Below are 13,438 nucleotides of genomic sequence, written 5' to 3'. Positions count from 1 at the left end.
CACACACATATGCGCGCACAAAGGGGGCACAGACATGGACATGATCAATTATGTGTCAAGCATTTCTTCCTCAGTGAATGAATGGCCCAGTGACTATAGGCTACCGACCGTCTATTGTCTATTGACACTGGAGACTAAGTTCTCATGCAGTTCATTATCCCAAAAGAGGACGACTAGAAAGAGATCCAAAGAGACCATTAATCATCATTCCCTTCAGAGAAGAAAAAGAAGGGGGCCAAAAGAACAGATACTGTAATCCTGTGTATATAGAATAAAACCAATATATTTACAGCGGCACAGCTAGAAATAGCAGAAATAACAGACTAGTCGTAGGGAAAATGTTACAAATGCAATCCTTCATAACCAAAATGATAAATGTGGCGCTCCAGGCGAATTTCTTGATGGACCAATTAGTAATTAGTTATCTACTGGGAACAACAAGCCCTGGACTTAAAGGGGCCAAAGTTTTGCTCTTGTAAGCACTTTCACACACACACACACACACACACACACACACACACACACACACACACACACACACACACACACACACTGGTGCACTCGTTTTCCTCACCGAAGCTTTCAGTATGACGAATAACTCCAACGTCCATTTCAATTTGGGTCGATGGCTCGGGCCGAGGTGGTGGTGAGAGGGGAGGTGGAGATGTGGGGTCAACCCAATAACACCCCCGCCCCCCTCACCAATTCTCGCTCCCTCCTTCTACCTACCATCTACCCATCCACGTCCCTTAAATGCCTTCGCTTCCTGCTTCCAAGTTCGGACAGAGCGCTGTGATTGGCCGCTGCTGGCACAGTGGGCTGTTCCTCATGCGCTCTGTTCAGCTCGGGTTACAGTTGAGCTCGGGCTGCCGCACACACCGGAGTGCACAGTGTTACAGACGGTCAGAAAAAAAAAACAACATACCGGCGTGGAAATGTTGGTGAGTTGATTTAGGAGCCACGTCGAGAAGCAGGGGAGCAGGTCTAATCTTACCTCGGCACTTTTTTGTGTGTGTTTCATGAAGCAATAAACTAGCGGGGAGACCGGACTGTATTTTTACGCACCGGCCACGCAGCATGCCCGAGTTGGACTAGAAGCGACCCTGCCGGAGCGCAACACGCACGCGTAACGCCACTGAGAGCCAGGAGGAATATTTACAATAGAAACTCAATTCCTTTTTTTTTTTTGGGGGGGGGGGAGGAAGAATAGCAAAAGAAGGGGGGCGGAGGAGTGAAAGATAACACTGGAATGAAGTGGACCTCGGGATTCCTGGCGTGCTGCGGAGTTGTGACTGATGGATGAATGTGGTCATCTGTAGGCTATAAACGGCGACAGGTACACGCACCACCGAGGGCAGCTCTGACAAAGACGCGGCGCGGCGCTCCACCGACAGCCGCATCGCCAGATTTTGGCAAAACTGCGCGATTGGTCAGATCCGCTCCACGCATAGGGATCGCTGAGTTTTGTCCACAGAGTGAAAGAAAAGGTCGTGTTTTTTCTTTCTACTGCCTCAGCCACAGGTCAACCAGGACACTCGGTGGGCTGCTGCTGCTGCTTTCCTCCAAATCCTATCAAGAACCGGGGCTCCTTCGCACGGCAGTTCAGTTAAGGACACGGGGTCTGGAGCAGATCTAAAGAAGTCGGACACAAGGACATGTATCTGATATCGACCTCACATGCTCCCGACTGATCGTAGCTCACCTTCCCACCGGGCGAACCGCAGATAAAGGTTGCCAAGCGCACCGTCCGTAGCTCTAGAGTTCTCGGCTCACCCGTCTTGTGCATTTATCAGAATGGCGGGACTCGGTTGTTGGAAGTATTACCTCTGGATCTTTACAATAATGTGCAGGTCGGCGTTACCCTCGGCTAAGTCGCTGGAGACTATAATCTGGAGCTCGCAGAATCCCAAGTAAGTCTTGCATTTTCATTTGGACGAGGGTGTCAAACTCTATGGGTGTGTGTGAGTGTGTGTGCGCGCTCAATGGAGGGCTAACATTTATGGAAAAGTTGCCATTGTGTACACGTTGGGTTAAATGTTCTGTTAAATGTGGCAATTATCTTAAAAAGAACACAATTTATTTAGTTCTAATTGTCCTCTCTGCGCCGCAGAGTGTGGCGTTGACGTCTTTCCCAGTGGGGAATTTCCCAACACTGAAGAAACACCGTTAAGTACATGCTTATACAATGTACAACGGGCCCAGCTTAAATCACACATTAAGATGGGTAATTATAGCAATTTTATTCGCAATATTGCACCCACCGTTTTATTTTCCAACTAAATCACGGCTATTCTAGGGCTGTGAGAAGTTCATCCACTCATAATTGGTGCAAAGAATAAAGGTGAAAAAGTCAAGTAAACCACGCCAAGTGTGTTCAGCTATAGCGCAGGATATTTTTTCCTCCCAACAGGCGTACAAGGGCCACACTCCGTCCAAAGTGGCCAAGTTTGAATTTAGTTTCTCCCCACAAAAATGCATAACAAGATGGTTCCAGATATCAGGTGAGCAAATGATTGAAAATAATTGTATTTTTCTTAATTACCCTGGCTTGGATCCAGCGCAATTTCTTCCCATGAAATCAAGGACACGTTTTTCAAAAGTCAGCAGCTGAAGCCAGACACTTTCTTTAAAAATCCATATTATTCCCATCCAAACAAGTAAAGTGAGCCCAGACTACTGATAATAGATTACGCTCTGGTAACAATTATCACCCACTTAGACTTGACTCCCACATTTACATCATGTTGGAAAGCATTCATAAAGGGGGGGAAAATAAACTAAAAGAGAAAAAGAGAGAGAGAGAGAAAGATCTGTGTGGTTGGAGCTGACCTTCATTCGAGCTCACAGCACTGGGGGGAAATGGAGAGTAGCTCGACCAGCCTATAACTGTAAGTTACTCATTGAAGTGAATCCATGATTTATCCCCCAAATGTCAAATGTCATAGAGGCTCGTTGTGCAGTCAGTGGGTATGAATATTGCTGCCATGTTCATTGAAGTGTGTGTCTCTGAGTGTGTGTGTGTGGCCCGGTCCTAATGGCAAGACTACGGCCCATCAGGTTTTATTTGGCTGCAGAAGTAGTGGAACAATGAGCGTCATCAGACAAAGATACACACACACACACACACATGCAAAAATCCACACTTTTTAGTTAAGAGTAAAAAAAAAAAAATAGAGGGAGACATTTATTGATTGATGATGTCACCTGAAGGGAATGTCTTAGAAGGTTACCATGCTGGGATTTTAGGGACTGGAAGATCGTTTCTCCATCTGTTTCTCCACTCTGCTCCTTGTAAAATCCCCACGAACGGCTGAATATTTCATAAAGTTCACAGTGGAACAATAATGCACTCTGCAAAGTGTTCTCTCAAGCTAATTATCCCGCTGCTCTGCCTTTTGGAAAACAATAGACAATTATCTTGCTGTGTGCAGGCTTTACAATAACAAAAAAAGAGAGAGAGACAAACCTGTTTTTGCTCTGAAATGTATCAGTCAGCAGCACTCGCTGATAGGCAATAAAAGAAAAAGAGATGGGGTGGGTGTGCTTGCGCAGGAATCAGCATCAGTCTTCACTGTTTGTTCCTCTAAACTCCATCTCTCGGTATTGGCCTATATTACTCTATAGCGATAACAGTGGAAGAAGCCTATAGAAATGTACAGTACACTATCTGGTGACTTATCGAGATTTACGATGTCTTACTTCCTGTTCCTGCTTTTGGGAGCGCTGCTGCCTCAGCTAATAAATTAATCTGGCCCTCTGCTTGCACAGTGTACTACATACACACAAAAACTATAACAATACCAGTGCCTCCCCACAGGCCATGAGTTATGAGGCAAAGTCTAGGAAACCAGCAGGTTTGGGCCGCTACAGTGTGTGTGTTTGTGCAGGTTTATGTGCATTCCTGCTGCTATGGATTTTCATGTGAGGATGCCATCACTCCCGCCTCCTGTATTATCAATAACTGGGGGTTTGCTTAATTGATTTCCTCCCAGCGTGCTTGAACAGGCAGCATACATCATCACGGTAGCACTGTCTTGTGAGAAAAATAACAAGAGGAAACATGCTTGAGTTTTAGTTCTCTCTTCTTCTTTTTTTGTGCTGCAGGATGCATCATACATTTTTGATATTTAATTTGAGGCCGGATGAGTGAAGTGGCAAAGTAGGGGTGTCGGTGGGAGGGGAGGGGGGGGGGGGGTGATGAAGGAGCAGCCGTGCAGAAAAAGAAGAAGAAGGCTGAGATGTGTCAGCGTCCCCCCGGCCGGTAAAGAACAGTCTAACATTTGATCAGAGCAAATCGGATTAGTTCTCATTTAGCTGAGTGGGATTACGCCACGAAATGTCACTTTGTTATGACTGATCACGTCCCATCGCCTTGGCTGAAGCTAGCGCCGCTATGTACAGGCGTGCTACATACATGGACACACACACACACTGACACTCACACTGTGCTGAGGTACACTGCAGTGATGCCAATTTAATGATGATCTGACAAGGTTGCTGTGAGCGGTTCCTGCACGTCCTCCAGCCCTCCTCGGCTAATATTTACCTCATGACCTGTAACTACCACAGCCTGTTTGCAGCAGCTCAGGAGACAAACAAGGTGGTGAGAGAGGGGTAAGAGAAAGAAAAGGAGAGGAGGAGAGATGGAAAACACAGTTGCACACCTCTAAAAACATGCAGCGAGGAAGCGGCCACAGGCTGGGCAACAGTCTGCTGCACTGCTTTTGAACTCTTTGCATTTTTTGGTGAGGCTTGGAAAGACTTTGCATGAATTATTTTTTATTTTTTGGCCTCTGTGTCAAAGCCCACAAAGGGACGCAAAATAGCAGAAGAAAGGGGGGTAAAAACGAAAAGAGCGTTCGCGTTTGATAAAAAGTAAAGTCTCCTGATTCGAGCCTGTGAGTCTCTACTTTACTCGACTTACTTTGCTGTCCCTTTACCTCAGCTGTCTGGCTCAGAGTTTAACAGTTGACTGGTTTGCTTCATATCACGCTTGCGTGGTTAAATGGTTCAGTGGGCTTGTAATTAAGCTAAACTTTATTACCACTGGGACATTTAGCAAATATGTTTAATTTTTCCCAAAACAAAAAAAGGGAATTTTTGTGGCTTTTTTTTTTATTGCAAAGCGCTTTGAGATGATGAGGCAGCAATTTTATTGGTTCACTACATTTCCATCACAGCATAATTTAATTTAACTGCTGCTGGTTTTGTTTTCATGTTTAGTGTTTTACAATAAGCTAATTAGGCAGATTTTTTTTCTTTCTTTCTTTCTTTTTTCTTTGCATGAGGTAATGAGAAGAATACAATGTCTTCCTTATCTTGGAAGTGCCTCTTACAAAAGCAATCATTTCAATGGGTTTGTTCTCAGACACTGACTCATCTGCCACTTTCACCTGCTCAGCTATGCCGACTTTCAGGAGGAAGTGAAACAAAACAAACTGAAACGGCACAACTTGAAAACTGCCGAAACCTGTTGAGCGAGAGCCGGATGCAGCCTCAGACGAGAATCAGGATTTGGTTTGGAGTCCAGCGAGCGCTCCCCTCTCCTGCTCCGTGCAGCCGCGGTCACTGTCGGGAGGGTCAGAGGCCTGTTTTTGTTTCTTCCCTGCCTCACACCCCGCCGCTTGCCCCCGTTACCCCTTCGCGATACGTACCTTTTCCCTCTCTCTCTTTGCCTCCCACAGTCTCCCCCTTTCTCCACCCTTTAGACTCTGATCATGTTTCCCTCTGATAGAGATCTCATTACACACAGAGAGGACTTAGAGCCTGAGCCCCACTCAGAGAGAACGAGAGAGGGCCAACCAATAAGAAATACCTCTGGATAGCAACTGGCCCACAGTGCTGTAAAGGGTCCCTGTGTCTCGCTGTAAGGACAGCTGCGTTTGCTTTTATGTGTCTGTGTGTGTGTGCGCGCACACGCGTGCTTCTGTGTCGACACGACTGTTGTTTCAGCGGTGTGTGTGGGTAATGGCAGATTCTTCATTTGGTTATCTACACAAGGCACCTGGGCTCGGGAAAGAGGGCTGCAGGGCGTTTAGGTTATTTCAGCGAAGAAGAAGAAGTAGAAGAAGAAGAAGAAAAAGAGGAAAACAATGCAGCTTTTTCATCATGGTTTTGCTCCAGATGGACTCACTTTATCCACTGGTGGTTTTGGCTGCCACATCACTGAAAGCTGATCATTCTGTTTTGCTGTGTTATTGATGCATTCATTTCTTTATATTCAAGCAGTGGTGCACACGAAACCAAAGCTTTTGTTCCCCGAGTTTGGGAAAAGTAGCATTTGCTACTAATTTGTTTGGATTTTTTCTTTCTTTCTTTCTTCCTCCGTCTTTTTGTTCTATGTGTGTGTGTGTGTTTGTGTGTGTGTGTGTGTGTGTGTGTGTGTGTGTGTGTGTGTGTGTGTGTGTTTTTCCAACTGGTCGTCGTGACCCACAGTTCCAGTTGGTTTTCTTTCAAGACATATTACAGGGACAGCAGCTGAAAGCAGTGAATCATTTGGCAAGAGTGGACAATGCCTGGAAGGATTAGTCAATTAGCAGAACAAGAACATAAACAGCAGTGACTGGACACAATCAACAGCAACTTTACTGACGTCGAGAATCTAAATCCGCAGGCAACGTGTCATATCACAATATTACCATATGTACTTCTATTTAAATATATATACAGCTACACAAACAGGCAAAAATCCAAATCAAGTGTATTGACTTTTTTTTGTTTATGTGGGGAGTTGCAGCTCAGGATTGTAACCTGACACTAGTAGAAATATTGCACACACATCAACTAACAGAAACGGCACAGAAAAAATCAGCAAAATGCACACATTGCACACATATTGCCTAATTCCTGTCCCCCACCACCAATTAATTAAATTAATTTTTCATACAAGAAAAGCTGGTTAGGATTTAGCATTTTTAACACTTTTTGTTTTGGAGTGTTTGTGTGAAATAAGACATCTAATATACTTATGCTTGGGGGGGGATGACAGATAGGAACTTGTTACCAAAGCCCTGGGGTAAAAACTGTTTTTACATTTGGGGAATTTTCATATAGGTGTGACAGTTGCTAGTGAGTCAGAGTTGTGAGTCACTGATAACAATGACAAATGCAGCAAAGTGCATTATGCAACAAAAAATTCTTCACTGGGATAAACACCACATTCATTTAAATGGGTCATGATAGCTGAGTGGTTAGGGCGTGCACCACATGGGTGCAAATTCAGCCGAGCAGCACCGCAACTGGCTTGCCTCCTTTGCTGGGAGTCGCTCCCCTGCTCTCTGTCCCGTATTTCCTGCCTTGTCTTCTTTTGCTTGTACCCAATAAAGGATCCTACCTCCTAAAAGGAAAAAATAGGGTGTATAGATGCTTATTTAAAGAGTAATTGTAAGTTCAGTTGAGTATAAAATAAACTTCCAATCAGTCTGAGTCTTGTTTATTTTTCCTCTTGAGCTCGTGGAAGTGAAGGAGTGCTTAAGAGTGCACGTCCGTGCGCCATTGTTCTTTGTCCAGCCACAGCGGAGCATTAAGGAAGTGTTAGGAGCGTGCCAGTGTGCCCCTGTGAAAGTGTCGAGGGCCGGGTGGTGGATGAGTGTAGAGTGGCTGAACAGTGGCTGCCTTACAGGCTGTTAGCGACCCGGCTTCATTAGACGGAGGCCTGGCTGGCAGCGACCAGGAAGTTCCCATCAGCTCCGGCTCTGCCAAGCAGAGGCACAGACGACGGTGCTGGAAGGCTTCCCTTAAGAGTCCTACTTGTCGCCTCGCCTGTGCTTTTAGCTGATTCGAGAAGAAAAATGGGAAGGGATGCAGAGTTAAAGGAAACGAAGAGAGAGGGAGAGAGAGAGAGAAAAAAGTTGAATGGGCAAAGTCTGCCTTTTGTTTTCCAGCTAAGTTCTTTTAAATAAGAGCAGTTGAATATAAGGGGATTAAACAGAAGAGGAAAGGAAGCTAATGTAGAGCGTCGAAATGCAGCCCCGGGCTCAACCGCACATCCTTTAAGTCCAGCATAGAGATCCTAGATTACTTCCATGTGTCAGTGCAAGGAGGAAAGAAGGGGAGAAAAGAAGAAAGGAGGACGGGGAGAGAGAAGTTGAGCAATTGAAAAGCAAGCAGACTCGGGCTGGTGGAGATCAGCGGCAGTATTGGACAGTGGAACGGATCTGTGTGACAGCCATCTCTAAAACCATTACCCCCACGGCTCCGACTCGGGGAACTCGTAACCTCCTCCTCCAGACTGACCTCACAGACTTAACTCTTTCTCATAGAACCCCTCTGTGCTGAGGAGGCAGACCTCATCGGATGCCATTCCCTAACAGTGGGCAGGCAACCTCAACAGCCAGCTGCACCGCACATTCTTTAAGACGTCAGGGGCTGTCACCGGCATACAGGCGACGAGGGATCTGTTTCCCCCTCTGAGTTTGTGGCACACTAAAGACCTTTGTAGGATTGGTTTGCATTTACTGTGCCAGGAGGTGACGGAGCCCAGCGACTAATCGCAAAAATGTGTGGGACAGGGGAGGAAGTGCGTGTTTATTAACAAATAAAATTGGTGAAAACACTGAGGTGGGAATATAAATTGCGATGTAGGGTTATACGGTTTCTCGCCTTTTTTTTAAAAACTCCAAAACAAAAATACAAATGAAAATTGTAGCATTTTTACAAGTTTCAACTTAATTAATCAAACGATAGATTTGGTTGGACAAAAGTTTTTCTGGAACTTTCAACACTAAAAAATGTGTATTATTGACAAAAAATGCTTTTACTCTGCAAGTCGAGTAACAGTTTACGTCCTCAGTTTTTTCTTGCAGAAAATGAAGGCAAGTAATCTTTTGCATGCTCCAAAAAAGAATAATAAAATAAAGTGTATCACATTTAGATGTTTCTTATGGCTGCCGACGAGCTTCTCAATTTACGTTTGACATCTTAATTGGAACCAAAAATGAGCCGTGCTTTGTAAAAGATCATATTTTTACAAGAAGAGCCTGGATGAAGCATGACCACGCCACAACCAGCTCGGAACATATCATTAATGATCATCACGGAGCTCTTTGTTCACTGTTACGAGTACACTAATGGAGTGACAGGGTAATTGAATCGAGTGGTAGGATAATAGAATGATAGAATGATAAAGTAATGGAATAGTGTGGTAGCGGCCTCCTTTTCCCAAGGGATACCCCCCGTAAGTGTGTCAGCGTGGCAGATGGGCGGTCTGTAACAACCCCCTTACCCATGTTAATTATAAAGCATCATAATCCATCTATGGCATACAGAGGCAGGACATGGAGACTATTAGGGCGAGCGTGGAAATGGCACAGTGTATAATCCTTGGGACTTTTCCTCTATTAGGCTCCCCGGGCATCGAGCAGAAAACCCCCCACTCATTTCTCCGGTAATCTAGTTTGAGCAGTGCCTCTCTTGCTCGTCGTCTCTTTCTGCATCTCTGCGTTTGCGTGTCCCAAATTTTCAGCTGTTAACTGGAAGTTTGATTTATCTTTGGGGTTTTTTTTTCTCTTCCCTACTTCATTTTTTTCCCACCATGCCCACAGGCAAGACAGACAGCCCCCAAAAAGCATTTGAAATAGTGTGTGTATATGTGTGTGTGTATGCCTCCGTTAACCCATTCTGCCAAGTCTTGGCTCAGTCTTTTCTAAGCAAACTCCCAGCAGGGACCTGGTCCCCCTTGTGCTGGTGAGAGGAGTTGGAAGAAAAGGCCTGTGGGACTCCTGCTGCTCCCAGGCCCGGCCCCGGCCCCTCTGCCCGGGAAAAGCCCGGGCCTGGGATTTGGTGTGCGCCGGGGCTCTGTGTGGCAGCTGTGAGTGACGCTTCAATCGCCTCTCCCCGGGACGCCCCAGCGCAACCCTGCATTCCCTTTCACACCTCGGAAACGGGGGGGAAAAAAGACAATTACACACATATTCAGCAACCTCCCTTCCCAGTCTGTCTGCAATCCTGCATCATTGATGTACGGCCTATGAAAACACATTTGCAAAGTTTCTTGTGTTTTGCAAATAAGTCTGCCTTCTAAACAACTTGCAAATTAGCTTAGTTGTCCGGACAGCCCTTCTACAATTTCATTATGCATTTGAAGCTGCTCTTGTTTATTTAATTTTTTCCAACTTGTCGTCTCTCGTAAACACCATAGCTCTGCTATTTCCTCTGAATTTCCCTTGATATTTAGAAAACATAAGTAATGGAAAAAGATTGGAGCCTTAAAGTGGAGTTAATGCTATCATGTATGGGTTGTCAGTAAATTGAGTTTGTCTCTGGGCTATTGGAGCAGGGACTGGTGAGCCAGCGGGATTTAAGTCTCTTAATTGAATTATTTTGATTGCTGACTTGATTGATGGAGTCAAATGTGTAGCGTTTCCATGACTTTTTTTGTCTGACTAATTCTTCTTCCAACAGAGCCATACCAGACAGATACAATAGGAACCTGTAATCAATCACAACTGCAGCCCCGAGCATTTTGTCTGGAGAGAAATGTGCCTGCCATCAGGTCCGAGTTCCACAAGCCATCCAGACAACGTAAAACCAACAATGACATCAGATAGTAAAGCACTCTAAAGTCTAATCTTCCCATAATGCCATGCTAAACCCCACAGAGACCCACGGCGGGGAGAAAGGCTTTTTTTTTTAATGCCTCAGTGCTGCTCCTCCTCCTCCCATGGCCTCTAGCTCTGTGTGCATGTGTGTGTGCATGTGTGTGTGTGTGCCCATGCATGTTGGGAAGCGAAAAAGAATTCAGGAGTGAATGGAGATGTCACTGTCAGACTCTGGCCTCCACATGAATCTGCTCCAGAATGACCATATTGGCAGCTTATCCGTATCTGTGTGTGTGCGTGTGTGTGTGTGTGTGTGTGTGTGTGTGTGTGTGTGTGAGCCCGTCGGGGGTCCGTCATTTCCCCTCCATGCCGAGTTCTTACGGCCCTGATTGGAGCCCGGCAGGACGCAGGTCTATATTTCATCCCATTCATATGAGGGAGGCCGTTTCATCTCGCACACACATGTTTCCCATTACACGTGTGTTTATTCTCCCCCATGATGTGCTCAGCCGTGGAAGTCCCTCATCATCTCTCCGATATTGGAAATCGGAGTTAGGGTCTGCTAAAGCAAACACAATATTCCAAAACCTCTCAGCTTCCCTTTATGAACTGTTCGGAGAACACGACCGTCGGCGTTGCGTCGGCTCCATTTAACGAGTTACTCTGGCGGTTTTGCCCCTCGAGGCTCCGTAGCACGAGATTTCACACTGCGATTTTAACCGGCTAATCTTAATGTGTGGCGCTCCATCCGCTGTTCTGCTGTCTCATCTTCCATTTTCCCCTTCGCCCTGAAAAGTTTGACTACTTTTAGCTATTCCTCTCATCTGTCTCAAGTCCCCCCCCCCAGCTGTGAAACATGACAGCCCAAACATCCATCACATCACTCCTCTCTTCTCCTCTGCTGTCTCGGAGATGAAAGCTTTTTCTCTTTCAGACAAACCTCTGCGAGTCCTTTTCTTCGCGCCGAGCTCAGGCCCTGTGTTGCTGCTTTTAGGAGCTCTGTTTGCTGCGTTTTCTGATTTATTTATACACTCCTGATTGTAGCGCCTCATGCATGTCAAGAATCTCAAAGTCTGAACCTTGCCATGTGCATTATGCGGGCTGAGTCAAATTCTTATTTGAAATATACATGAATGCATGAATATATTTATCGCCGAGAAGCCCCCGTGCATCCGGGAGAGTCTCATTTCCTGTAGTGGCCCTGCTTTGGAATGGAGTGGCGTGATCTTTGAAGGCGCCCCACATGCGGCCACCGAATAAGAGCGCCTGGTGCACCTCTCGCACAATGGACGGGGGTAGAGGGAAGGGAAATGATTTGGCTTCTCTTTTGGTGGGGCCGGAGCAGTCGCTTCAAAGCGGTGTGCCTGGCTGAGGCTTTAACCGGCCATCTCTCTGCATTAGATGTGCGTCCTGTGACGAGCCTTTGAAGGGTGGGAGCAGCTCTGGCTGGGAGATTGCGATTGCATTGCACAGGTGTTGGAGGGGGTTCGGCCTCTCAAAAAGAGACTTGCAAGTCAGTGGCTTCAATGGGATTGCGCTGCTCCACTCAGCCTTGCTTTAGTAGGCTGGAGTAAAATGTGTCGAGCCCAAGGGCCTGCAATGTGACGAGGCAACAGCTGCCGTGTCACGTTTGGATGTACACACACGCACATACAGGGGAAGGTAGTATGGATGTGCGTGCGTGCCAACTCAGGAGTCAGCTGTGGTTGGCTCGCCCAGATTAAGGTTTGAGTGTGCGTTACAGATGGCAGTAATAATGATCAGATAGCCCTTGTAATGGAGACGGCCCAGTTTGTAATGGCTTCCTAAAACAACACATGGAGCATCTTTACGAGGCCACAATCCGACCGGTTATCACAGAGCAAACTGCGCGAATGAGAACAGCGTCATGTCAAACAAGCTATTTATTAGCAGACGCATCACACACACAAGCATACATTTCATTTTAATACCGACAGCCTGCATCTTTGCCCGCGCGCTCCGCTTGTTAAAGGCGAGTGTTATCAGAGGAGACACAGACTCCCGCTGCACCAGTTAGGCCGTCCTCCCCTTTTTACATTCGCTGTTAATGAGCCTAATGATGTGTGTCTCCGCGATTGCATCAGTCAATATGCCGTTCAATACGGGTTTTAGAAAACCCACTGACAACTTAAGCATGTCCGCCTGGATAAGATCTCCCATCCAAGGCAAAGAAGAAAGAGGAACCAATTTGTCTTGGATTTGATGGGACATGTGTAGCTGTCTTTTACAATCATGAGCCCGAGATTGTAAGCGAGAGAATAGGCTTGTCACTCAAATTCTCCGATAAGAAGCTTCTTTTAAGAAATGGAAGGCAGCTGTGTATTAAAAGCACCGCGTCCTAGTTATTACAGTTCATCGTTGCTCTCTTCTACAGAGATCTGTTGTGCGCTGGAGATAGCTCTCAGTCTTTCTGTTGTGCTTCCTGTTTGATTTCAGTGCAGGTTTAGTTTCACTGTTTCAGAAGGTTTTGGTTTTTTTTACATTTTATTTCTGTTTATGTCAGGAGGTGTTTAGTATATAAGAGACCAGGGACATTTAGTTTTATGCTTTGTCGGAGAGTTGCCTCAAGGAGTTTTAACAATCTCAGCGTAGTGATTACAGATGTTTCTTTTTCTGCTCTGCTGCACTTATTTTTAGCCGGGCTTAGTTAGTGTAGCTTTCCACTCATGCACCTGAAATACATTCCCTTGTTTCTTTATATTTAGTTTACTTTGCTAATGTTGCTTTCTTCCTTCCTGCAAACACAAAAAAAGAAAAAAAAAATCCAGCGAGAGTCCTTTCTGACACTGATAAAAGCAGTTTCTTTTAGAAACCACACAGCATTTGATTGATCTGTCCCGTGGTCTTGATCCCTGGGCTTGGCTGATTAAACCTATCCA

General features: G+C 45.8%; 1 protein-coding gene across 1 annotated transcript in view; it reads left to right on the top strand.

Annotated features, from left to right (window-relative positions):
* Positions 1 to 1,214: 1,214 nt before the first annotated feature.
* Positions 1,215 to 13,438, top strand: part of efnb1 (ephrin-B1) — a 57,143-nt gene continuing 44,919 nt past the window's right edge. The window contains exon 1 of the mRNA XM_086307719.1: positions 1,215 to 1,910. Coding sequence (XP_086163845.1) covers positions 1,795 to 1,910 — 116 coding nt within the window. The 5' untranslated portion in view covers positions 1,215 to 1,794. The remainder of the gene's footprint in view (positions 1,911 to 13,438) is intronic.

Source organism: Aulonocara sp. 'chitande type north' Nkhata Bay, linkage group LG2, assembly GCF_057382095.1.
Source record: "Aulonocara sp. 'chitande type north' Nkhata Bay isolate Kocher_YH1m ecotype deep benthic linkage group LG2, A_spYH_male_GT1.1, whole genome shotgun sequence".
In the NCBI taxonomy this organism is placed as follows: Eukaryota; Metazoa; Chordata; class Actinopteri; order Cichliformes; family Cichlidae; genus Aulonocara; species Aulonocara sp. 'chitande type north' Nkhata Bay.
The sequence above is the reverse complement of the archived record's forward strand: the minus strand, read 5'-3'. Positions and strand labels throughout refer to the sequence as shown.